Below are 27,810 nucleotides of genomic sequence, written 5' to 3'. Positions count from 1 at the left end.
CCATTGATAATAACCGTCTTTAAGATTTTTTTTTACTGCAAGCTCTGGTTCTCTTTGGCACTTTCTCGGGACATTTTTGCCTTGATGGAATAACAGCAGTGCCAGTCTAATGCTGAGGGCATGTTCATTATTGAGTTCTGATAGAAAGAACTCTTGCAAGACACTGCTCTACAATTTAGTCAGTTTATTATGCTGTGAGTCAAGAAAATACTGCTGTGAGAGTGTTACTGCTAACCTCTGTCCACTTTGAGGGTCAGGGCCACATTTGACCTTTATTGTAAAAAAGTGTTTTTAAATGCCCCCCCCCATCCCTCATATAACCCTGGATACGAGGCCATAAAGCCATATTTACCTCCGCTCTGCTATGCAGATGAGCTCTCTTTTTAAGTGGGGGAGTTGGCAAGGAACATGACAGCCCTAACCTTGAGGGTTGAGTTAAAGCTAAAGTCTAGCTGTGACTTCAGAGTAATGAGACAATGGGATTGGATGTGGTTTTATGGGGCCAATCATGAATAATCTCCCTTCTGCCAAGGACTCACATCTTAGCAATTAATTCATACAAGTACTGTAACTAAAACTATACCCCATACATGATATAGCACTCCAATCCACTTCCAATGGTCAATTCCACAAGCTTTGAAGTAGTCCCCCACAATGGAAAAGTGCATACCGGTATACACAGGCAATAACAGGGTATCCGCGGTGTCTTGAAAAGTATTAAAAGTTGATAAATCAATTTTGGGAAAATCAAGACCCTTAATAAGTATTAAAAAGTCTTATCACGATTTTATGAGGTCTTGAATTTTGTAGGTATTTTTCTGAATTAGACTCTGTCCAAAGAGTTTGAGGCCCAAAAAACGTTTAGTAAAAGTTTGTGAATGTATTAGTTTTATTAAAAAACTAAGATGAACCGGAAATTGTGTTGTATGATAGTGGTCTAGTCTATTGCGAACTCAAACTGTTAAAAGGTGTCACTGATGTAAACAGTTACAGCTCGAAATAGCGGTGGGGTCTGGAAAAATATAGACAAGGTCTTTAAAAAGTCTTAGAAAGGTATTGAAATTAACCTCAAGATTCCTGTATATACCCTGCCAGGGGTGTAGTAGGTTCCAGCTTACCCAGTAGAATAATGATGCACAGGAGGATGGCGATCAGAGCTCCCATGCTGAGTCCCACAGGGAGGAAGATGGCCTCCGCGTTGCAGGTCAGGAGCCGGCCGTCCGACTCACAGCCACACACACGGATGGTCAGGGTGCCGGTGCTGCTCTGGACCTCGTACCCGCCGTCCTCGATCACCACCGGCAGGAAGTAGATCTCCTGAGCCCGGCGCCTGAAGCCACTCCGCCTGGTAACGATCCCTGCTGTGTTATCTGAGACAGAACACAGGCGTCCGTTGTTTAACTAGGAATGACTGTGGGGCGCTTAGGTGGCGTAGCGGGTTAAGCGTTGACCATCTAACCGCAGGGTCCCCGGTTTGATTCCGGCCAGGGACATATCCTGCATGTCATCCCTCCTCTCTCTCTCTCACCCATCCTTCCTGTCTAAATCTCTACTGTATCTGTCAATAAAATGAAAAAATATGAGTGGGACTGCCCCACTCAGAAAAAATTAAAAACTATGTATGACTGTTCATGTACTGTAGTCTTACTGCGTCTTTGAGCCCCGGAAAAGCGCTATAGAAATGTAATGAATTTGTATTATTTTTATTACTGGGGTATAGTGTACAATGAGGGTCTCCTTCAGTCATGATGCCTTGTATGAGACGGCTTTTCCCCATTGTTCACTAATGACATCTATATTAACAGTGTCATCATGTTGATTGAAAGAGATATTGAGACTAAATACGATGACATGTTATTTAATTCCACTGTGCTGTACTTTTGGCCTTGATGTGAGACCAATTAATGCGGTTTTAAATTCTATACATATTGCAAACTCATATCACTCTTTGTATTTCAGCTCATACCTTGAAACAAAGCTGCCTTGAAATAACCTCACCTCAGCAAGTCATTTCAAACTTTTAAAGTGTCAATTGCCCATGCACTTTCTCTGCAACAGAGAGCTCTAGGGACCACTTTTGATCTCCTATGTGTTCATTCATCCAACATAATTCTAGAGAAATGGCAAGTTAAGCAGTTCTACATAACAAAGGAAGAATACAACAAGGGAGTATGGTTGCACAGTGGAATTAAATAACGTGTCATCGTGTTTAGCCTCAATATCTCTTTCAATCAACATGATGACACTGTGAATATAGATGTCATTAGTGAACAATGGGGAAAAGCCGTCTCATTACATTTCACACTTCAAAAGAAACTTGACCTATATGTACAGCATATATATATATGTATGTTACGGTACATGTGGGAATACGGTACATGTGGGAAAACTAGGGTTAGGTGCTACGTCGATTTGGTACATGCTGGCATGTCTAACCCTAACCCTATCCCTATCCCTAACCCTAACCTTAACCCTAGCACCCTAGCACCTAACCCTAACCCTAGTTTTCCCACATGTACCGTGTTCCCACATGTACCGTAACAAAGATATATATATATATATATATATATATATATATATATATATATATATATATATATATACAGTGGGGGAAATAAGTATTCAACACATTTCTTTCATTCACATTTGGTCACACAGTGGTCTGGGGCTTTTCATAGTTTGGGCTAGGCCCTTTAGTTCCAGTGAAGGGAAATCGTAATGCTACAACATGCAATGCGATTCTAGGGAATTGTACGCTTCTAACTTTGCGGCAACAGTTTGCAGTTTCCCCCTGCACAAAGTGAGGTCCATAATGACATGGTTTGCCGAGTTTGGTGTGGAAGAACTTGACTGGCCTGCACAGAGGCCTGACCTCAACTCCATCAAACACCTCTGGGATTATTTGGAACGCCGACGACGCCAAAAACAGAAAGCCATAGCTACCTAACCACACCAGATCTAAAATACATAGGAAAGGGTTGGCATCGGTTCCTGACCTAATGTATAGCAAACATGTCGCTACGTGATGGTATGTAGACCCATGAGCATCTTACCAATCCCCTCTGGGCCTGTACATAGTAAAGACAACAAAAGTCCTATACTGAGTATAGGTTTAAATATCAGCCAAATCATAACAAAATTAAACGCATGGTTTGGCCACAGGACTTTCAAAGGGACATCAAACACAACACAAAAGATGGCTTCTGAACAGAGGAAAGGAGGGCTTTTAAATAGGCGGACGAGCGGCTGATTGGTCTGGAACAGGTGCGCAAATGACGAGGACGTGACGAAAGGCCAATGGCTGGACGAACACCTGCATCAAATGAGTGAGACGAGGAGACACAGGGGGAAACACAAAAGAAACACAGCACAACAGGACGTGGCCAGTAACACCATGGTTTTCGAATGGGATTTTCAACAAGCACATAGAGCAGGGGGGAGAGCACACAGCCCTGAGGAGCACCGGTGTTAACTGTGCGGGGCTGAGACAGGTGAGTCTGTATGCAAATTGCAGGGGGTCCATGCGATGGTCTATGGAGGCTTTGAGGTAGGGCAGAACCAAGCGCTCAAAAGCTACACAGCTAAATAAATTATAACCCTCCAATCCATAAAAAAAATCATAAGACATCTATTTACAGTGAGCTGATTCTAGCTTTTACCTTGCTAGCTTTACCGTGCTAGTGGTGTGTTAGCTGTTTGGGATAAACTGTTAGCCTGCAAACCAGTTTCCAACTGAAACCACTTGTGTTTGAAGCCTAATATCCCTCAATTTGCATTGGTAAGAGTCTTGGACACCTCTCCAGCTATTTAAGCCAGTGCCTTAGTGACTAATGTCATACATTTGGACTTAGAGAGTAGAGACATCTATTTACAGCCTAGTACGTGAGTTGATTCTAGCTTTTGCCTTGTGCTAGTGGTAGTGTGTTAGCTGTCTCTTGCCATATTTGTCTACTTTGAGTACACTTAGCAAGTCCTACTTCTGTTTGTCTATTAACCCTCTACCCCTCTACTGACTAATATCACAATGTGCTTTCTCCCTATTCCTGTTCTTCTGTCACTCAGGAGGACACAGACGCTACATCCCCCATCGCAACCCTTCCACAATCTCATCCATCCACCTTCTTCAACTGACGATGACTTAATTGCCGCAGGAGGTCTTCGGAACTGCCAGTCAGCGGTCCCGAAAGCAGAGGCTGTCTCAGCTTATGCTTCGTTCATGTCCCTCAACTTCCTCGCTCTCACTGAGACCTGGATCTCACCTGAAAACACACCAGCTACACCTGCAGCCCTCTCTGACGCCGACTCCTTTTCTCATTCCCCTAGACCCTCTGGTCGAGGGGGAGGCACAGTGGTCACATACTGTCCTTCCCCTGTCACACCTGTCAATGTCCTCCTTCAAATTCCATGCTGTTTCTGTCTCCTCCCCTGTTAAATTTCACATTGTTGTTAACTCGCTGTTAAATTAATGTGAAACATATGATGATGAATACATATAAAACAGAGGTATGATATACATATATATGGTATATGGCAGTCTCACACGCCTGTCTCATTTGAATTCACATCTACTACGTTCCAGTTCTGCATCCAGTTGAATGTGTGATTCAAGTTGCTCGTGCAAACCCGGGAATGCCATGTGTGAAAAGGCACAACACGGAAATCTAAGGGCATTTAGCCTATGTGTGAACAGCGAAAATCACTGGCGTCCCCAGGTTGGGATTACATACAGTAATGTACAGGGAACTATGTCATCTGTAATCTGAGGACTGTACTCCTAAAATTCCACCAGCATGTCTCCTGCCCCACCAGAGGAGACAAAAATCTGTTATACAAACATTGTTGAGGGTTACAAAGCCATTCGCCTCCCCCACCTAGGACAATCTGACCATATCTCTTTAATCCTGCTCCCCAAGTACACACCATATGGAGGGTGTATCATGCCGTATTTAAATACAATACAAACATCGGAATGCAATACACACATCGGAATGGAATACACGTGTAACACCAAATACAATGCAAAAATACAGAATGTTTGTGCCAAAATAAAAGCAATGTGTATTACATTTGAGCGCAGCGTATTCCATTCTAGCATGTGTATTGTATTTGGTCACGAGTGTATTCCATTCTGCATGTGTATTACATTTGAGCGCAGCGTATTCCATTCGGTCATGAGTGTATTCCATTCTAGTGTCGGTGTACTCATTTGCATTGCTTTTCGATATCCCATGTAAATCCGATGTAATTTGCATTGTATTCCATTCCGATGTAGGTATTATGGCACTTGCAAATACAATGCAAATTAGTATCCGCCCATATGCAAATTAGTATCCGCCCATAGGTTCTGCCCTTTCCGGCCATAGGATTCGCGATGCCAACGATGACGACAGTTTCTGTAATAGCTTATTAATAAAGATTCGAAAAATTATGCTGACCATCGTATTATCTTAGTTTAATGTCATTTCAATGAATCATATAACTTTTATTTACAACAAGCACAACACAAAAATCGCTATTATGCACCGTCTTTGTCCGCGAATAACACCGGCTGTGGAGGTGGTACAAACTTTGCTAACTTCACCATCTGTCTACGGTCATTTTGAGCCCTTAACCACCGCGCTGACACCCCGAGAAGTTATGCTTTTAACCGTAAACTCGATGAACCGGGAGTTCACCCGGCCGCTGCTGCTCGCAGCACCGCTTGTCCAGTTGACAGCAGGGGCAGAGAATATTTCTACCCCGGAATTCCATTCAAATGCCTGCGTCAGTCAGCCTTTTCCGTAGAAATACATCGCTCCGTTATATATCTAACGTTACATGTTTTAAGGCTGATCTGTGCATGATAGTGCTGCATTATGTTGATCTATTTATATCGATCTATAAACGCGGAGATTGGAGCCCCAGACAGCGCTGCACTCGTATCTATCAGCCTGTCTGTATAATGATATCGTTGAATGCCGATGCTGTACTGTGCTGAATGAACCATTCGCTGACTGTCTTAATAAATCAAGTACAGAGATTCCAACCCGTGTTGAACATTCTATTTCCTTGTCAAATCGTGTATGCTGTCATTGCTGTGCACCATGAGATGACAACGCATTTAAGATCACAATCCTCAATAGATTGATTCCATCGTTTTACCGACTAGAAGATTCTACAATCTATCAGCCTTTCCGTAGAAATACATCACTCCCTGTATAACGATATATATCTAACGTTACATGTTTTAATAGTAAGGGCATTTTACCAGATATTTGACCAACCTGCGAAGTAAATCGTTACCAAGAAATTTCTTCACCAATGTGTTTCTAAAGGTGTGTAATAACATGTCCTAAAAGGTTGAAATTCAACTCCTGTGGGAAACCTCATAAAAAACTGCTCAAAGTTGGGGTACCGATAACCGAATTTCGAAAATTCGAAAATGCTTAAATTGGACTTGAGTAACTTTTGAGGGGTCAAACTAGGCATTTTTCATGATTCTGAGTTGATTGCAAGCATTTATTTGTCACCAAGAGCACTTCCTGGTGCAACCCCCAAACCCCCCCCACCCCCATTGGTGGTTGGCATTCAAAGTGAGGAAGTTTGGAGGTAACAGGTAACATTAGACAACATTAGACAGCACCAGCAGAGAGGCACTATGATGGGCATGGACTCTTAGTCATAGGCCTCACTACATGTGGAACAATAGAACCAGGCTGCTTGAGCTACTCACACAGCCCAGCAGAGAGGCACTATCATGGAGGTCATAGCTCCAGAAGAGGGGTGACTGGTAGACAGCTAGGCCCAGTGAGGGCTCTCCTAATCGGACTGGCAGTGTATCACATAGTACCTGGAGGTCAGAGCTCCAGAAGAGGGGTGACTGGTAGACAGCTAGGCCCAGTGAGAGCACTCCTAATCGGACTGACAGAGTAGCAGTTAGGCCCTGGAGGTCAGAGCTCCAGATGAGGGGTGAATGGTAGACAGCTAGGCCCAGTGAGAGCACTCCTAATCGGACTGACAGAGTAGCAGTTAGGCCCTGGAGCTCATGTGACCTCCAGCATAGGGCCACAGGCCTAGTCACAGCACCCATGGAAGGTGTGTTGTCTCTGGGCTGTGTGTCTAGCTGAACACCTCTGGTAGTCCTTGGTACATCTCATGTTGGTACATCTCTTCCACAATGGGAGGTGAGAGTGAAGCTATTCAGCTTCACTTTCATCTCCCTTTTTTTAGGCCTCCATAACAGGTAAGTTACTGCCCAGCAGAGTGTCTCTCTGCTGGGCTGAGTGAGTAGCTGAAGCAGCCTGGTTCTATTGTTCCACATGTAGTGAGGCCTATGACTCTGTTTCCATGCCCATGATAGTACCTCTCTGCTGGGCTGTGTGAGTAGCTCAAGCAGCCTGGTTCTATTGTTCCACATGTAGTGAGGCCTATGACTAAGTGTCCATGCCCATGATAGTGCCTCTCTGCTGGGCTGTGTGAGTAGCTCAAGCAGCCTGGTTCTATTGTTCCACATGTAGTGAGGCCTATGACTAAGAGTCCATGCCCATCATAGTGCCTCTCTGCTGGTGCTGTCTAATGTTGTCTAATGTTACCTGTTACCTCCAAACTTCCTCACTTTGAATGCCAACCACCAATGGGGGTGGGGGGGGTTTGGGGGTTGCACCAGGAAGTGCTCTTGGTGACAAATAAATGCTTGCAATCAACTCAGAATCATGAAAAATGCCTAGTTTGACCCCTCAAAAGTTACTCAAGTCCAATTTAAGCATTTTCGAATTTTCGAAAATCGGTTATCGGTACCCCAACTTTGAGCAGTTTTTTATGAGGTTTCCCACAGGAGTTGAATTTCAACCTTTTAGGACATGTTATTACACACCTTTAGAAACACATTGGTGAAGAAATTTCTTGGTAACGATTTACTTCGCAGATTGGTCAAATATCTGGTAAAATGCCCTTACTATTAAAACATGTAACGTTAGATATATATCGTTATACAGGGAGCGATGTATTTCTACGGAAAGGCTGATAGATTGTAGAATCTTCTTGTCGGTAAAACGATGGAATCAATTAGGGATGCACCGAAATGAAAATTCTTGGCCGAGGCCGAAGCCGAATTTAAGGAAACACTTGGCCGAATACCGAATACCGAATACCGAATGTGTATCGGCAGTTTTTAATTTTATCATTGCATAAACTAAATACATTTTGCTTTTTATTCATGCTTCTCAAAGAAAGAAATTGAGATTGAAAAAAAATAACTTTTATTGAACATTCCAGCAGACATCAGTCTATACCAACAAAGCACAATAAATAAAATAAATCAGTCAAATTAAATGTTTTTGTTTTCCCTGAATAGCTGCTGAAAGAAAATCTTTGTAGGCCTACAACAAAAAAGTGCATTGGGATAAAAGTGCTTTGAGCCTACTTTTTACTAGGCTACTTCTTTTCGTAAAAGACCATATTTAACATTTTAACAAAATGTTTTAAACTTTTTTCATTTTAACAAAACATTAGAAAACAAACAAACAACATTATGGCTATACTTGACTGACTATTATGGGTAAATGTAGTTCTACGAGTTTTAAAACCCAACCACGTCCCCTAATGACTGCCCGGAGATGAACTACATTTCCCAGAAACGTTTCCTCAAAGAGATGTGCACTGCGTTGTGGCGACCACCAGGGGGCTCTTCGCTTCTCTCTGCAGATCAGTTGACATCGCTGATGACTCGAGTGAGGCGCGCAAGCGAACGACGCGGAGACGTTATTTTTTTTTAGTCGAACTAAGCGTTTGCTCCTGTTGGGGAAAGAAAACCACCAACTTTTAGCCAAAAATAGATGCTTACACTGTTTGATTGCGTCATCAAAACACGCCCACTATTCGGTGGTAAACATTCGGTGTTTTCACACATTCGGCCGAATACCGAATGTGCTTTATTTTGCGATATTCGGCCGAATACATTCGGTGGCCGAATGTTCGGTGCATCCCTAGAATCAATCTATTGAGGATTGTGATCTTAAATGCGTTGTCATCTCATGGTGCACAGCAATGACAGCATACACGATTTGACAAGGAAATAGAATGTTCAACACGGGTTGGAATCTCTGTACTTGATTTATTAAGACAGTCAGCGAATGGTTCATTCAGCACAGTACCACAGCATCGGCATTCAACGACATCATTATACAGACAGGCTGATAGATACGAGTGCAGCGCTGTCTGGGGCTCCAATCTCCGCGTTTATAGATCGATATAAATAGATCAACATAATGCAGCACTATCATGCACAGATCAGCCTTAAAACATGTAACGTTAGATATATAACGGAGCGATGTATTTCTACGGAAAAGGCTGACTGACGCGGGCATTTGAATGGAATTCCGGGGTAGAAATATTCTCTGCCCCTGCTGTCAACTGGACAAGCGGTGCTGCGAGCAGCAGCGGCCGGGTGAACTCCCGGTTCATCGAGTTTACGGTTAAAAGCATAACTTCTCGGGGTGTCAGCGCGGTGGTTAAGGGCTCAAAATGACCGTAGACAGATGGTGAAGTTAGCAAAGTTTGTACCACCTCCACAGCCGGTGTTATTCGTGGACAAAGACGGTGCATAATAGCGATTTTTGTGTTGTGCTTGTTGTAAATAAAAGTTATATGATTCATTGAAATGACATTAAACTAAGATAATACGATGGTCAGCATAATTTTTCGAATCTTTATTAATAAGCTATTACAGAAACTGTCGTCATCGTTGGCATCGCGAATCCTATGGCCGGAAAGGGCAGAACCTATGGGCGGATACTAATTTGCATATGGGCGGATACTAATTTGCATTGTATTTGCAAGTGCCATAATACCTACATCGGAATGGAATACAATGCAAATTACATCGGATTTACATGGGATATCGAAAAGCAATGCAAATGAGTACACCGACACTAGAATGGAATACACTCATGACCGAATGGAATACGCTGCGCTCAAATGTAATACACATGCAGAATGGAATACACTCGTGACCAAATACAATACACATGCTAGAATGGAATACGCTGCGCTCAAATGTAATACACATTGCTTTTATTTTGGCACAAACATTCCGTATTTTTGCATTGTATTTGGTGTTACACGTGTATTCCATTCCGATGTGTGTATTGCATTCCGATGTTTGTATTGTATTTAAATACGGCATGATACACCCTCCATACACACCAATCATCAAATGTGTTAAACCGACAGTGAGGACAAAATAACATATATATACAAAAATACCTGGACAGAGGAAGCCGGCCCTAGACTGCAACAACTGCTTCACACTAAGGAATGGCCTGGGCTCAACGCTCAGGCCCCTCGGGACAACCGCACGGACTTTGATCGGTATACCTCTTCCATTATTACATCAAGACATGTGGTGACAAAGTCACTACCCCCAACCAGAAACCTTGGATGAACAGAGAGGTCCGTTCACTGCTGAAAGCACGCAACACCGCCTTTAAATCAGGCGACAGAAGCCTATAGTTCAGCCAGGGCTAGTCTGAAGAGGGGCATCAAGGAGGCCAAGAACTCAACCACAAACTGCGGATCGAGGAGCATTTCCAGAGCAACTCTGACCCCTGTCATACGTGGCAAGGCATCCAGACCTTCACAGACTACAAACCCCAAAATGCAGCCCCCACCAGTACCGCGTTCCTACCCGACGAGCTAAACCACATCTACGCTGTCCTCGACCGGGACAAGAAAGAAACAGCCACCAGAGCTGAGCCCCCCCAAGATGATCAGCCACTCACGCTCTCCGACGAGGACGTCTTTCACCAACTGAGCAATGTGGATGTTCGTAAAGCTGCGGGCCCTGACGGCATTCCTGTCTGGGTGCTCAGGACGGGCGCTAGACCGCTAACCACGGTCTACACTGACATTGTGAACCTTATCACTGGCTCAGGCAGTTGTCCCCAAGTGCTTCAAGGCATCAACCATCGTGCCAGTGCCAAAGACCTGTGCTGCAGCAAATCTGAAGGACTTCCAACCTGTTGCGGTCACATCCGGCTCCATGAAGTGGTTCGAGAAGGCGCTCCTGGGCCGCATAAAAGCTCAGCTTTCCCCCGAATTAGACCCCTAGCAGTACGCCTACCGCAAGAACCGGTCAAAGGAAGATGCCATCTCCACCCTGACCCACCTCGACACAAGCACAACCTACGCTAGGATGCTGTTGATTGACTCCAGCTTAGCATTCAACACCATCATCCCCTCCAAGCTGGTCACCAAACACAAGTGACCTTGGATTCAGCACCTCCCTCTGCAACTATATCCTAGACTTCCTAGACCCCAGCTCGTCAAGTCGGACAACCACTCCTCCTCCACCCTGACCCTGAACACCGGTGTGCCTCAAGGCCGCGTGCTGAGCCCCCTCCTATACTCCCTCTTCACCTACGACTGCGTGCCGATGCATGGCTCTTAACTCCGTCATCAAGTTTGCAGATGACACCATGGTGGTAGGCCTGATAAGTAACAACGACGAGTCGGCCTACCGGGAGGAGGTCCAAAATCTGGCCATGTGGTGCGCTGATAACAACCTGGCCCTCAACACCAGTAAGACCAAGGAGATCATTGTGGACTTCAGAAAATCTGGGGGCTGTGTACACTCCCCCATCTACATCAATGAGACGGAGGTGGAGCGTGTTTCCAGCTTCAAGTTTCTGGCCGTCCACATCTCCGAGGACCTCTGTTGGACCCTCAACACCTCTTCCTTGGTCAAGAAGGCACAGCAGCGCCTATACTTCCAAAGGAGATTGAAGACAGCCCGGCTGTCTCCCAGGATCCTGACCAACTTCTACCGCTGCACCATTGAGACCATCCTCACCAACTGCATCACAGTGTGGTGCGGTAACTGCAATGTGTCCAAACAGAAGGCCCTGGAAACGGGTGATGAAAACTGCCTAGCATATCATTGGCACCAAACTCCCGACCATCGAGTCCCTCCAGGCAACCCGGTGTCATATCAAGGATACCTCGTACCCCAACCATGGTCTGTTTGACTTACAACATACGCAACAACCACTTACAACATATGCACCGCTAGCTTTAAGTGACAGTCAAGACTTCTGCTCACCCAGAGTTCTGTTAGCAGTTGACACAATGGTTTTTTTTTTCACCATTAACGCTACTTTCTCCTCCTCACCGACACAGTGCAGTATAGTTTAAGTGTAAAATAATTGATCAAGATGACTCACTTCCAAAGTCCCGGATGGTAAAGTTCTTGTTTTTCACATCCTCCTGTGGTGATTTGAAGGAGAACTTTTGGCCAGCCGGTGGCAGGTCCTGGTCCTTTGCACTAAAGGTTTGAATTACCTGAAAGGATGGAGTTCAGACATTGGATCAAAGGATGTTCACCAAGGGACTGTAGGTCTGCATAGATACAATGACATAATGGCACATAATGCCACACTAGAAGCATACAGCATTACAAATGCCGGTCTTCCCTCCCTGTCTGCAAAATATTAATTAAGAAATAATTGAAGTTTCATAACAGGTGTGCCATACAACAGAGATCATTAGTGATATACTGTATATACTAATGCATGTTTGCTAATGAGTTATGAATCTGTGAACACATCAGTGCATGAAAGGTTGCAACACCTCACATAATCAATCTAAGATGTTTTCTTTTCTTTATATAATAAATAGATGTGCATTGACCTTTGAAGAAAAAACCTTTAAAAGTTCCACAGGGAGAAATAGTAAAAAGAAAAAAGAAAAAAAGAGGCTGCTGTAAAAATGCTAATATAATGTAAATGTACAGCTAGTTCTCTCCAGAGATAGTTATGTTAGTGCTCTCTTGACACACAATGCTCTTACGCTATTAGGACATTATCCTTTAAGCTGAAATAAGTTCAAGTTATATCAAGAAAGTTTACACTTAGTTTTGTGCTGAACAATACTAACAGCTCCCTCCAGCCTACTTTCCAAGCACCTTCCAAGTGAACATATTCCCATAACCACTCCAATGAATACATAATCAAGCACAGCCAAACCTGCTGTTCAACTAAAGGTGATTCTGCTCTGTGCCTCCACAGTAGGGCCTATGCTTCAATAAAAGAAATAGATTGAATATGAAATGTTTATTTATCTGAAACCATGCACAAATTCTAGATTCGTGGTGTATCTGCCCATTATGTATACACACAACCTATTGTATGTTTAACCTCTATACTTTAGAGGACACATACATGTATTGTGTATATTATATGTGAGAATCATAACCATCTCTTAATGCACATCATTAATACCAATGCATAATGCTGTCTCTGTCTTGCATGGGAAACAAGTGATACTCAATTTCTGTCACAGCAGTTCAGTCCAAGGCTGAGGTCGTTTATTCTCCACTCTTCTCTTCTCAACTCTCCCTGCTTTTATTGTTTTATTGTGCTATTGTTTTTAGTCCTTTTATATTATCTTCTTTAATGTTATCATACCTTTTATTGTGTTGTATTTTATTTACACCCTGCCATCTTTACACCCTGCCATCTTTACACCATGCCATATTTAAACCCTGTCATCTTTACACCCTGCTGTCATCTTTACACTCTGCCATCTTTACACCCTGCTGCCATCTTTACACCCTGCTGCCATCTTTACACCCTGCTGTCATCTTTACACCCTGCCATCTTTACACCATGCCATCTTTACACCCTGCTGTCATCTTTACACCCTGCTGTCATCTTTACACCCTGCCATCTTTACACCATGCCATCTTTACACCCTGCTGTCATCTTTACACCCTGCTGTCATCTTTACACCCTGCTGTCATCTTTACACCCTGCTGTCATCTTTACACCCTGCTGTCATCTTTACACCCTGCTGTCATCTTTACACCCTGCTGTCATCTTTACACCCTGCTGTCATCTTTACACCCTGCTGCCATCTTTACACCCTGCTGTCATCTTTACACCCTGCTGTCATCTTTACACCCTGCTGTCATCTTTACACCCTGCTGTCATCTTTACACCCTGCCATCTTTACACCCTGCTGCCTTCTTTACACCCTGTCATCTTTACACCCTGCTGTCATCTTTACACCCTTCTGCCATCTTTACACCCTGCTGTCATCTTTACACCCTGCCATCTTTACACCCTGCCATCTCTACACCATGCCATCTTTACACCCTGCCATCTTTACACCCTGCCATTCTCCTCCTCCCCTGCTGTTCTCCTCCCCCTCCCCTGCTGTTCTCCTCCTCCTCTCCTGCTGTTCTCCTCCCCCTCCCCTGCTGTTCTCCTCCTCCTCCCCTGCTGTTCTCCTCCTCCTCCCCTGCTGTTCTCCTCCTCCTCCCCTGCTGTTCTCCTCCTCCTCCCCTGCTGTTCTCCTCCCCCTCCCCTGCTGTTCTCCTCCTCCTCCCCTGCTGTCCTCCTCCTCCTCCCCTGCTGTTCTCCTCCTCCCCTGCTGTTCTCCTCCTCCTCCCCTGCTGTTCTCCTCCCCCTCCCCTGCTGTTCTCCTCATCCCCTGCTGTTCTCCTCCCCCTCCCCTGCTGTTCTCCTCCTCCTCCCCTGCTGTTCTCCTCCTCCTCCCCTGCTGTTCTCCTCCTCCTCCTCTCCTGTTCTCCTCCTCCTCCCCTGCTGTTCTCCTCCTCCTCCCCTGCTGTTCTCCTCCTCCTCCCCTGCTGTTCTCCTCCCCCTCCCCTGCTGTTCTCCTCCCCCTCCCCTGCTGTTCTCCTCCTCCTCCCCTGCTGTTCTCCTCCTCCTCCCCTGCTGTTCTCCTCCTCCTCCCCTGCTGTTCTCCTCCTCCTCCCCTGCTGTTCTCCTCCCCCTCCCCTGCTGTTCTCCTCCTCCTCCCCTGCTGTTCTCCTCCTCCTCCCCTGCTGTTCTCCTCCTCCTCCCCTGCTGTTCTCCTCCTCCTCCCCTGCTGTTCTCCTCCCCTGCTGTTCTCCTCCCCCTCCCCTCCTGTTCTCCTCCTCCTCCCCTGCTGTTCTCCTCCTCCTCCCCTGCTGTTCTCCTCCTCCTCCCCTGCTGTTCTCCTCCTCCTCCCCTGCTGTTCTCCTCCTCCTCCCCTGCTGTTCTCCTCCCCCTCCCCTGCTGTTCTCCTCCCCCTCCCCTGCTGTTCTCCTCCCCCTCCCCTGCTGTTCTCCTCCTCCTCCCCTGCTGTTCTCCTCCCCCTCCCCTGCTGTTCTCCTCCCCCTCCCCTGCTGTTCTCCTCCTCCTCCCCTGCTGTTCTCCTCCTCCTCCCCTGCTGTTCTCCTCCTCCTCCTCCCCTGCTGTTCTCCTCCTCCTCCCCTGCTGTTCTCCTCCTCCTCCCCTGCTGTTCTCCTCCTCCCCTGCTGTTCTCCTCCTCCTCCCCTGCTGTTCTCCTCCTCCTCCCCTCCTGTTCTCCTCCTCCTCCCCTGCTGTTCTCCTCCTCCTCCCCTGCTGTTCTCCTCCTCCTCCTCCCCTGCTGTTCTCCTCCCCTGCTCTTCTCCTCCTCCTCCCCTGCTGTTCTCCTCCTCCTCCCCTGCTGTTCTCCTCCTCCTCCCCTGCTGTTCTCCTCCTCCTCCCCTGCTGTTCTCCTCCCCCTCCCCTGCTGTTCTCCTCCCCCTCCCCTGCTGTTCTCCTCCTCCTCCCCTGCTGTTCTCCTCCTCCTCCCCTGCTGTTCTCCTCCTCCTCCCCTGCTGTTCTCCTCCTCCTCCCCTGCTGTTCTCCTCCTCCTCCCCTGCTGTTCTCCTCCTCCTCCCCTGCTGTTCTCCTCCTCCTCCCCTCCTGTTCTCCTCCTCCTCCCCTGCTGTTCTCCTCCTCCTCCCCTGCTGTTCTCCTCCTCCTCCCCTGCTGTTCTCCTCCTCCTCCCCTGCTGTTCTCCTCCTCCTCCCCTGCTGTTCTCCTCCTCCTCCCCTGCTGTTCTCCTCCTCCTCCCCTGCTGTTCTCCTCCCCCTCCCCTCCTGTTCTCCTCCCCTGCTGTTCTCCTCCCCTGCTGTTCTCCTCCTCCTCCCCTGCTGTTCTCCTCCCCTGCTGTTCTCCTCCTCCTCCCCTGCTGTTCTCCTCCTCCTCCCCTGCTGTTCTCCTCCTCCTCCCCTGCTGTTCTCCTCCCCTGCTGTTCTCCCCCTCCTCCCCTGCTGTTCTCCTCCTCCTCCCCTGCTGTTCTCCTCCTCCTCCCCTGCTGTTCTCCTCCTCCTCCCCTGCTGTTCTCCTCCTCCTCCCCTGCTGTTCTCCTCCTCCTCCCCTGCTGTTCTCCTCCTCCTCCCCTGCTGTTCTCCTCCTCCTCCCCTCCTGTCCTCCTCCTCCTCCCCTGCTGTTCTCCTCCTCCTCCCCTGCTGTTCTCCTCCCCCTCCCCTGCTGTTCTCCTCCTCCTCCCCTGCTGTTCTCCTCCTCCCCTGCTGTTCTCCTCCCCCTCCCCTGCTGTTCTCCTCCTCCCCTGCTGTTCTCCTCCCCCTCCCCTGCTGTTCTCCTCCCCCTCCCCTGCTGTTCTCCTCCTCCTCCCCTGCTGTTCTCCTCCCCCTCCCCTGCTGTTCTCCTCCTCCTCCCCTGCTGTTCTCCTCCTCCTCCCCTGCTGTTCTCCTCCTCCTCCCCTGCTGTTCTCCTCCTCCTCCCCTGCTGTTCTCCTCCCCTGCTGTTCTCCTCCTCCTCCCCTGCTGTTCTCCTCCTCCTCCCCTGCTGTTCTCCTCCTCCTCCCCTGCTGTTCTCCTCCTCCTCCCCTGCTGTTCTCCTCCCCCTCCCCTGCTGTTCTCGCATGTGCCCCTGCTGTTCTCCCAAGGCGCACATACACATGATTACATTATACACTGTATTATAAATATAATTGTATTTGTTCCATGCTGCAAGAAAATGTGTTGTTGATTACAGACATAATCCAATGTAGGCTACTGCAATTACTTTGCTGCAGTAGCTATAGCATGCACTGGGAGACATACTGTACAGTTTATCATTCATAACTGTACATACATATCATAATATGTTATCACTATTGCGTATCTAATTCTAATCTTATTCAGTGAATCAAATTCAGCACATGCTATGTTACGGTACATGTGGGAATACGGTACATGTGGGAAAACTAGGGTTAGGGTTAGGTGCTACGTCGACTTGGTACATGCTGGCATGTCTAACCCTAACCCTAACCTTAACTCTAACTATAATCCTACCCCTTACCTTAACCCTAACCCTAACCATAGCACCCTAGCACCTAACCCTAACCCTAGTTTTCCCACATGTACCGTATTCCCACATGTACCGTAACATATAACATATATATATACACAATATATACTGTATGCTGAATTAGATCCAGTGAATAAGATTAATATTTGTAGTATAAACACATATTAGTGTCCCCCTGCGACATCTGCGTGCGCACTGTTTTATAAATCCGAATGTTGGTGTGCATTAATGTTCTTGCTTGTCTACGTACACATGCTTTTTACGCCAGTTCTACACAAAGCTTTATAAATTAGGCCCTAAGTCATATTGACCTCTAAAATGTTTTTAACAAATGCATCAGATGACAAAAAAGCGTACAAAAAAAAGCCTAAGGATCATGAAGCATCCTCAATTTGTGATAGAAAGGTCTACAGCTATTTCATGAACCAGCAGCAGAGCTCTCATTCAGAACGCGAACTGCATGTAGATGCTGGTTGATGGGCTAATTTGTAGGCACAGGTGGTTTACCATGTGCACAACCAGATACTCTATTGCATCCTAAATACATAATCTGAAATATAGTCATTGATGTGCAAAAGCCTATCTCCATTTTCCTTAAGTAGATAGTTTGAACAACATGCAAAACTGACATACAGTTATATCTTTGATATGCGTGGCAATGGATATATATATATATATTCATATCAGATTCTACTCCAATTTCACATTTGAATCTATTTTAACCTTAATTTTAGACCTTCATGCTCAGAAATATGATCATTCACCATTCTCTCTTACCACAAATGTTCCACATTTTCACACTCAATGAGTGGATGGACTTGCTGTATGTGTCTAGGTTTCATCTAGCTGATTATTGGATGATCTGTTTATGTAATTGTCAGAGCCCCTTGAAAGAAAGAGTGTGTTTGTCGTCTTTGATTGGTTTCTTAGTCCAAATAATTACTATTATACGTCCCCGAAACCACCAGAAAACGCCCCAAACCCACTCAAAACTAGCAAAGTTTGCTAACAAATTATTCAGTGATCATGAAACTGTTGTTTGTTATATTGAGTGGGCTCTTCAACACTTCAACTTTCGTAATATGCAAAAAACTATTGCAGAGTTGTGGCCCAAATCACCGGACCGTGTCACATATGTGTCATATATCATCTAAAACAGTGAGGGAAGCATAACCACAGGAACACATGGTCACTTACCTGTCCTACTTTGGCATTTTCACACACAAAGGTCTCATAGGGGATGGCTAATTCAGGGGGGAACTCATTGATGTCCAACACATGGACCGTAACAGCCACTCTACTGGTCAGCACTGGACTATCTGAGGAGCAAAATCACACAACAATTCAATTAGTTATAATTACTGTATTACTGTATATTACTGTATGAAGGGAGAAAACTGTGTTCAAGTTGACCATTGATTAGACAACCATGCCATCATGTGGTTATATTGTGTACTGCAGTTTTAGGATGATCAACCAATACGGTCTCCGACATGTCAGAGTTGTTCAATACTTTTAATCGATGCAAAACCTTAATGCAACATAAGAGACTGCATTAGACAGCTCTATAGACATAAGACTGCATTAGACAGCTCTGTAGACAGCTGCACTGGGAGGAGCCCATACATTTTCAGGGTTCCTACAAATTTCAACAACTAACATTTTAGACCTTTTTAGACCTCTTTGAATAGATTATGTTGACCTATTCGTGACACCGTATGATAGCTTTTTGTATTGGCATTTCTTTGGGTTCCAGCTTGATTCATTTCCACGTAAATAGATGTGGTCGGACTGATTTCCTTGCAGGATCTCATTTTTAAGACTTAGCACCTGATTTTTAGACCGCATACCTGCCATTTGCAAGCTTTTTAGGCCTTAGACATTTGTTTGCTGGATTTGAGACTTCAAGGCTTTTTAAGACCAGCGCGGGAACCCTGCATTGTGTATGGTCCATTATGCTGTAACAGATGAGTGCACGCTATCCTTCGTCATCTTCTGCTACGGGCTCAAGATGCTGTTAAGTTGCAAGTATCATATTAATTACAGAACCAAAGCTCCCTAGAGGAGCACTAACTGGAATCCTGTAGGATATTTATGATATCACCGTACTGTTGGGGCACTGGGGGGAAATGTTATCTTTGTGTTAAAGGCCAAGTGAGGTGAACTTTATGGATTTGGTGTGGGAATAGGCTCTGCTCTGTAGTGGAGGTTTAGGAGAGGCTGAGCAAGAGAAATGGAGAGAAATGGAGAGAGAGAGAGAGAGTCTGTCTGTCTGCCTGCCTGCCTGCCTGTCTGTGTGTGTGTGTGTGTGTGTGTGTGTGTGTGTGTGTATGTGTGTCTGTCTGTCTGCCTGCCTGCCTGCCTGTCTGTGTGTGTGTGTGTGTAAGTGTATGTGTATGTTTGTGTGTGTGTGTGTGTGTGTGTGTGTATGTGTGTGTGTGTGTATGTGTGTGTGTGTGTATGTGTGTCTGTCTGTCTGTCTGTCTGCCTGTGTGTGTGTGTGTGTGTGTATGTGTATGTGTATGTGTATGTGTGTGTGTGTGTGTGTGTGTGTGTGTGTGTGTGTGTGTGTGTGTGTGTGTATTGGGGGGGTATTGAAGATGCGGCTACCGCTCAGTCAGAGACCTGTCGGTGACCTTGATGGAAAAAGCAATCTTCCCAACTGAGGTAGAAATGACACAGAGTAACAGAGTGTAGGATCTGCTGCTTCACACCGGCCACACGTACCGACACTGATGCTCCGTGAGCAGAAACTGTAGACATTGCTTCTCCATCCTATGTGCCACCTCTGATCTTTTTATCTATCAAAGTCCACAGGGTTTTTATTTCTCCAAAAACATTGAACTCGACATCTTTTAAGATTGTGTCCGTGAAAGATGGGGTTGTGTGATCTCTGAGGTAAGAGTGAAGGTCTACATACTGTATAACTGGATATGAATATACAGTATGTCAGCAGAATATATATCAATAATATGTCTGTTGTTCATGCAAGGCAGACCTCCGATCCTGACCCTATCAATGGGCTGACTTACTCATCGATTGTAACATGTGACACTTGTTTCTGTCCACTAGATGGTGCAGTGGTATTATTATAATATTCAAATCAGTCTTAAGACAGTGATATAACACAATACCCTTGAGTGAAAAATAATATTTTCTCATGCTAAGAACGTGTGCTGTGCAGGCAGGTTATACTAATCACAAATACGCTTGATTAGCACCCATCTCTACCTTTAATCTACCTATCAGGTGCTTTCTTGAAACGGAACTGTTGATTACCATCGCAACATGAAATGGAAGCTTGAGGTACACAATAGGCTGAGACACACACACATACACACATACACACACACATACGCATACACATACACACACACACACACACATACACACACACTCATACACACATACACACATACACACACACACACACACACACACACACACACGGACATATACACACACACACACTCACTCACTCACACACACACATACACACACACACACATACACACACTCACACACACACACACACACTCACACACACACATACACACACACACACACACACACACACACACACACACACACACAAGTTGAGATGAGATGAGTCAAAATTGGACTAGTTCTCTAGGCAATCCATTTGAACTGTTTGAACTATCACTGGATAGTCTATCCAGCCATGCTTTTATATATGCTCCTGCTCTAGTGCTGGTGTTTTATCTTTGCTGCATAACTGCAGTGCCAGGCCAACACTAGGTCGATCACAGGCTTTGTCGACCAGTGAGCCCTCAACATTTAGGCATACACAGGCACAGTACCTGCGTCTATTATGTCAGAAATCTATGTATATGTTGGACATTTCCCTCCAAAATCAGGAAAATAAAAGTTTCATTAGAAAAGGAAGATTATTATTTAAACATATAGCCAGTGAGTAAGCACATAGGTTGCGGTGACAGTCACAGGCTACATTGAAAGGTCCGCAAGCATTTACAGTTTGATTGAAATATCTGTGAAGTTTAAAGAAACCACTCCCCTAGAACACCCATGGCAGTAGCAACAGAGTTATATGCAAACCCAGTATCGAGTCGGAGGCAATGTCCATATTTCAAGTAAGGCCCGGACGTAATGTATTCCTCTCCAAATGAAACCATCTCTCTGGAGTCTCGAACTCTCTAGGGTTCTAGGTATGTTAGAGAGCAGGTTAAGGTAGTTAGACTCTCTAGGGTTCTAGGTATGTCAGAGAGCAGGTTAGGGTAGTTAGACTCTCTAGGGTTCTAGGTATGTTAGAGAGTGAGGTTACGGTAGTTGGGTTTGTTCCAGGGAGAGAAACCGGTGTGAGAAATGGCTGAGCCCGATGCAGCAACCCGCCCCCCCATCACCCTGTCCCCTCCCCCACATCAGAGACAGCATTAGCATTTCACCACCACGACCTTGAGGGGGAAATGACTAATACCAGTTTCCAAGGCGATAAAAGCCCTAAACTTTTAACGGCCCTTATTTCACAGTCCGTCCTACTAATGGGTATACAGCGTGGGTAATGTTGATTGAGCACCAGCCTGCCTCTGGGATAATGACTTTGACGGCTCTTAGCAGATTTGATGACTTGATGACGATGGATTTGCTTATTTATCAAGAAATTTGCTCCAGTTCCTTCGTGAAAACATAATTAGCTTGATGACTTAAAGTAACAGTTTAGATAAACTGTCTCAACACAAACACTGGGTTCTATATCTTTACCATTTGCTTTTTGGTACAGGCTTGTATGCATGCATATTTTTTTTCAAACTGAAAACCATGACGACATCCTCACTTTTAGTCGAATATGATTTTAACAAGAAAACACTGTCCTCCATTTGTTTCGTCACACAAGGAAGATGTGTAATTGGCGGCTGTAAAAAAGGGAGAGGGGGGAGAATGAAGAAATAGAGTTGAGGTGGTCGCAGCCAGAGGAGACAATATCCTGATGATACACGCTCCAGTGTGTGTGTGTGTGTGTGTGTGTCTGTGATCCTGATGATACACGCTCCAGGGAGTTATCATGGTTTACGGTCGCCCATAACCCACTATTGACTTGAGTGAAACTGTGTTAAATCCGTCACACAGATTACAATGGAGGAAGGACAATGAAAACTGTTATGAATCACAATCGATTTTTCTGTCATACTTACTAAGTTTGGTCGCCACAATGGAAATATTGTGCTGGGCGATGCTCTCTCTATCCAGGAGTTCGTTTGTGGAAATCGTTCCCTCCACTGGGTCAATGTCAAAGTAGCTGTCCAAGTCACTCTTCCAGTCAATGGAATACCTAGAGAAAAAGTTTGCTAAATTAGATTCATTTCCACCATAAAGAAGAGGGTAGAAGAGGGTAGCATTGATAGACCTTGATTTTTCCTCATGGGCAAATAACAGTAGGTGTAATAATTGGAGCAGGTAGTGTTTATGACTTATAGTATGGGCATTTCCACCAAGTTGCCTGTGGTAAGCATACATTCCAATTGAGTCATGGGGTCACATCTTGCTTTTACTGCCCAACATTTTTTCAGAGTAAAGTCAACACTCTTTACAGACCCATCGCAAAAAAGGTTATATGCCATTTTTATGAAGTTCAAACACTGTACTAGCTATACCCTGAATGTGTAACGCTGTTCTGTTAGTAATACCGCAGCTCCTACAGTCAGAGACACACAGTACAGTAAACATAATAATTGTAATTTAATAATAATTTTGCCATTTAGCAGACGCTTTTATCCAAAGCGACTTACAATTACGAATTACAGGGACATTCCCCCTGGAGTAACTGAGGGCTAAGTGCCTTACCCAAGGGCACACTAGTAGTGGTGTGGTTTCAGGCGGGATTTGAACTCACAACCTTCCGATCCCAAGTCCAACTCACTATCCACTAGACCACCACTACCCACCGAGATGCCCAAACATGGGCATCTCCTACTGGTCTTCATATGGATTAGTGTGCAGGATACGCTCCCTCCTACAGTATAACGTTCCACCATATATTTTCTATTTAAATGTCCAATTATCACAGCAATCTCTTTAACCTTGTTTTGTTGGGAGCCTTGAAGTAGACCTGATTCAGCCAGAGCTGTTCAGGGTTTGTTTCTTTGATGAATATTAAACTCAAAACTCTGATCTCTGGTTCAAAGGGGTGAAGGTGTGTAAACGATCCTTTGGGAATAGCCCCTAGTTTTCACCAAATCTCAGCTTGTCTCATCAGTTTAGTTTTTACATTGAATTCTGTTCCCGTTTCCTATTTTTCTTTTTGAATATACAGTTTTCTCTAAAAAGAAATAATGATGATTTCAACAAATAACATGTATTGCAGGTATTGGACCTCATTTCTCAATGATTTGAAACCTAACATCTATGATGCTGACATGCAAAGACAGAATGACTTCTTGCAGCCTTTCATGTGACATGAAACGAAATGAAAGGTGCAATTAAATTGACAAGATCTGAAAGTATAAATGTTAATCATCACCCTCTAGTCATATTTTAATCAATAAAAACCTTTAGAAATGAATCAAAGGCACACTAATATAAGAAGAAAGAAGCAAAGTAATAATAATCCACAGTCACACAGCTTTCTCTTTGGAGCTTATATTTCAGATAAATCTACACTCACACTCACTTTATTCATTTATTGGATTCAGATCCAGTGACTGGGAAGGCCACTGAAGAACACTGAACTCTTTGGCTTGTTCATGAAACCAGTTTGAGACGACTTTTGCTTTGTGACATGGTGCATTATCATGCTGGAAGCAGAAGATGGGTACGTTGTGGCCATGAAGAGATATGCACATGGTCAACAACAAATACTCAAATAGGCTGTGGCTTTCAAGAGATGATTCATTGCCCAAAGTGTGCCATGAAAACATTCCCCACACTGTTACACCACCTGAATGAATGAGAAGGTGTACAGGTGTTCCTAATGACGTTTTTGGTGAGTGTATTGTGATCATGCTGTGTAATCTATCAACATATCGTGAGCTTAGAATTATAAGGTTCTATCTCCGTTTAGGGTAGTTCAGAGATATTGAGCGTCAACGTTTTTACATTCCATTATGTTTTGTGAGATGGAACCTTTGTATTTTATGAATTACTAACTCTAATTACTATGTCAACATTTTTAAAATAACACCACACAGGCATTAATAAACACCTAATGGATCAGATTATGTAAAAAACTAAATTTTTACAAAAATGGAGATAGAACCTTATATTTCTAACGTCACGATATTAGGATGTTACCTATCTATGGCCATGTTGTCCTCTGTGCTACCATACACATGGATGTAGGTATATGATAAAGGTGCTGCGTGTGTATGAGTGAGTGCAGGTATTGAACTCTTCTTTAACTTTCTTTCAGACCTCTTGTCGTGTCAGATAGGTAACACAGGTGCAATCCATCGACTTCATATGAACTTTGGGTTGTGGTTTGAAGTAGCCTGGAGTAATGTACACATGCAGTATTTATGCTGTGTTTTGTTTCTTCAATTAGAGAGAGGACCTATTTCTGCTCTTCTAAACAGTGGGGTTGTTTTGAGTCCAACTCTAAAAGCATGATTCCCTATGCATGGTAGGTTATCGGGACTATTGTTTTGGAGTTGAGAATGGAAGTATTGTCACTGACGTTATAAAAATGAACAATGTCAATTGTGCAGTCGCTTGAATAATGAACACACTCTGAGTGAAAAACCTAAAACAGTTCGCAACCTTTCTATACAACAAACATCTGCCTTGTCCATTCTATTGTCTTTTACGGGATTAAATATTCATATAAAAACAAACACCATACTTGACGCAACAGGCTTTCTGTTACCATTTGGGTTTTATGGAGGAGTTGGAAAAGCATCACTGTAGACCTCCAAAACTATCTGAGCAAAAATAACTAATAGAATGCGAAGACAAATATAGTTCATACATTTTTAAACAATGCACTTTGTTTCATCAGTGCACGGGACACTATTGTCTACTCTCTGTGCGCAGGCTTTATTTTAAGCATTAGAGTGTGTGTGTGTGTATGTGTAAACACACATATACATGTGAGAGAGAGTGAGAGGGTCATCGAGTATACTAATTGAATCAGGTGTGTACGTTCTGGGTTAGAATAAAAACCTCTAAATCATGTGGGTCCTCGCCTTGAAGGACTAGCCTTGAAGGGACCTAAGGACCACATTTTCACAGTATCTTTGTGCACACAAAAGTGGAGATTTTACCTGACTGGACTGTTGCTTGCATCCAAGTCCTGTGCTGTCACAGCTCCGATGATGGTGCCTACAGGAGTGTCCTCATACACATCCATCATGTAGGTGGGCTTATTGAACACTGGGGGCTCATCCACGTCCAAAACGTTAATCTTGACTGTGGCTGTGTCCTTAAAGGCCCCGAAGCTATGAAAACGAGGATCGAGATGAGCATTGGATGCATCTACCTTAAAGGTGTAGGCCTTTTTGGTTTCATAGTCCAGGGGCTGAAAGGAGAAAGGAAAAGAAAACATTATTCAGATGAAATAGGACCTGTGTGCGGTTGGCAGAGGTTTAGAGCTTTAAAGTTTATAGCTCTAAAAAGCGTTAGAGCTTTAGACAACACTGGTGAGGTGTTGTCGTGTCAGCTCGCGAACGGCTACTTTTTTGTCGGTCATTCACCTTGTCAAAACAACCACCAGGAAGCATTGTTGAGCATACTGGATATGTTAGTTTATGATAGACTGTGCTAAAACATTTCCCTCTGTTTCCCCGTACTGTGAGAAATGTGTGAATCTGCAATTCATGAGCTGCTATAATAAACATGATTTTGCCAATCTACATGCTTGGCATGTATCTGCTAAGGAAAACCATTATTTCTTCAAACATCCTTCACAGTTCGTCTCACCACCTCGTGGGGGCTTCCAGCAGCATTTCACATCTGTATACGGTGTGCAGGGGGGAAACACCGGACAATCTTATAACTCTGTTGTCGACTTCACAAGTCTACCAAGACTTTATTCAAGATTCACACATTAGTTGAGAAATTACAATAATATCAGGTTTTGTTCAGGATTATACTGTATGTGACAGCAGCTGGTGAAACCGGGAACAAGTCGCCAAACAATCAAAATGTTCAGATTTTTATTCTGAAAAATGTAAATATGTGTCATTCAAAAAAATCAACGACACACTCGCTAGTCAAGCCAAAACATTGCTTGGACATGGATTTGGTGAGTAATCCCCACTAGTTAACTATAACACTACTTTACATTGTTAGCAGGCTCACAAAACAAGCTGTGTTAGTTGATTAGCGAATGTGTCAATGATTTTCAACAACACTGAAATGTATTTACATTTTTCCAGAATAAAAGTCTGAACATTTAATCGGCTGCCGACTTGTTCGCGGTTTCATCAGCTGCTGTCCCATATCACAACATGCTGATAGAACATCGACATGCTAAAGACACATCTACACATAATTAGATGATCACACAGTGCTTACTTTTGAACACGTCCTAAAACCTACGTTTGTTTACGTCTTGTATTACTAACCCAGTAGCCTGAAACAGGGATGGGAAGCCAGCCAGTGAATCCAATTCACAAATGAGAAGTAATCCATATTTATTTAACCTAAAACTGTTGTTTGTTATATTGAGTGGACTCTTCAACATTTAAAACTTTCGTAATATGAAAAAAATAAAAAAGGGTTAGGGACTTGAGAATGACCGTGTCACTATGTGTCAGGACTTAACGCACTGCCCTCCGTGAGAATATCGAGCTGCTGTATTTTATGGTTTCATAGAACTTCAACCCTATATGATAGCTCTCTATAACCATCGGCTTACCGGTTCATGTGTTCCACACAATCTGTCTCTGACATGTCTGCACGGGGTCAATTAGTCTGAGTTGAGAGTACTTCAGCAACCACCGCATGTCTGCAGCCACGGTGTAAACACCCAACAGTGGTGACGTCCATGTCCGTCTCCATGTCCGTCTCCTGCCCTCTCATGTGTGACGGACCGCACTCACAGAGCCTGGTCACGCCTCACTGGCCTTCAGCCACACGAGAGACGTAACCCTTTCTGTGTATTTCAAAATGACTAACACCTTACACTATGGGAGCAACGCTGTCTAACCCTTCCCCAGGTTGATACATCCTTAGGAATATTTAACTTCCATTTGACACCCAGTGAAAAACATCTGGTAATAGCTAAGGGGAAAAAAAAGTGCTCTTTTGAAGAGGCAGAAAGTGTAAAGAGAGGCAGTGGATGTTTTCACCGTAATCCACTTCCTGTGAGAGAGAATGTATACATGTCTTGTATCGGTGGCACGTACCCATGGAGGCAGGTGGAGGTAGAAACATATGGAGGATAGGCTCATTGTGATGCATGGAATGGAATGATCCGCCATCCCCTGATCCCACCTCACCGGTCTCCCCTGGTGCGTAGCATACATTATACTTATCTTCCTTCTATTATAGCTAAGCAGTGTCAAATGATTCGAAAACCTAAGATGCTCTGTGGTTCTAAGATTGCTGCGCTGCGATGGCAGATGTTACTCAGGGTCGCCGTCTTACCTCAATCTCCATGGTCCCGTAGCCTCGGCGCCATAGCCGGCGTCGGACACAGAAGTGAAGCCAAGCCAATCTGAGAGCAATCATTGACCATCAACCAGAATGATTGGTTTGATTACAGTGAGCCAGATGCAACTGACTGGCCACAAGCAAGAGGATCTTCTAGAGG

At 44.6% G+C, this 27,810-nt stretch overlaps 1 protein-coding gene across 1 annotated transcript in view; it reads right to left on the bottom strand.

The window, feature by feature from the left end:
* The window catches only part of LOC308173723 (cadherin-12-like), a gene marked incomplete at both ends in the record, with an annotated part of 83,692 nt that overhangs the window by 1,745 nt on the left and 54,137 nt on the right, over positions 1-27,810 (bottom strand). Inside the window, 5 exons of the mRNA XM_080548766.1 lie at positions 1,119-1,370; positions 12,198-12,315; positions 18,282-18,403; positions 22,256-22,392; positions 25,319-25,572. Of these exons, the coding sequence (XP_080404892.1) occupies positions 1,119-1,370; positions 12,198-12,315; positions 18,282-18,403; positions 22,256-22,392; positions 25,319-25,572 (883 nt within the window). The remainder of the gene's footprint in view (positions 1-1,118; positions 1,371-12,197; positions 12,316-18,281; positions 18,404-22,255; positions 22,393-25,318; positions 25,573-27,810) is intronic.

The sequence above is a fragment of the Nansenia antarctica genome (genome assembly GCF_963989245.1).
Source record: "Nansenia antarctica genome assembly, chromosome: 19".
Classification (NCBI taxonomy): Eukaryota; Metazoa; Chordata; class Actinopteri; order Argentiniformes; family Microstomatidae; genus Nansenia; species Nansenia antarctica.
This window is presented reverse-complemented; position numbering and strand designations above follow the sequence as displayed.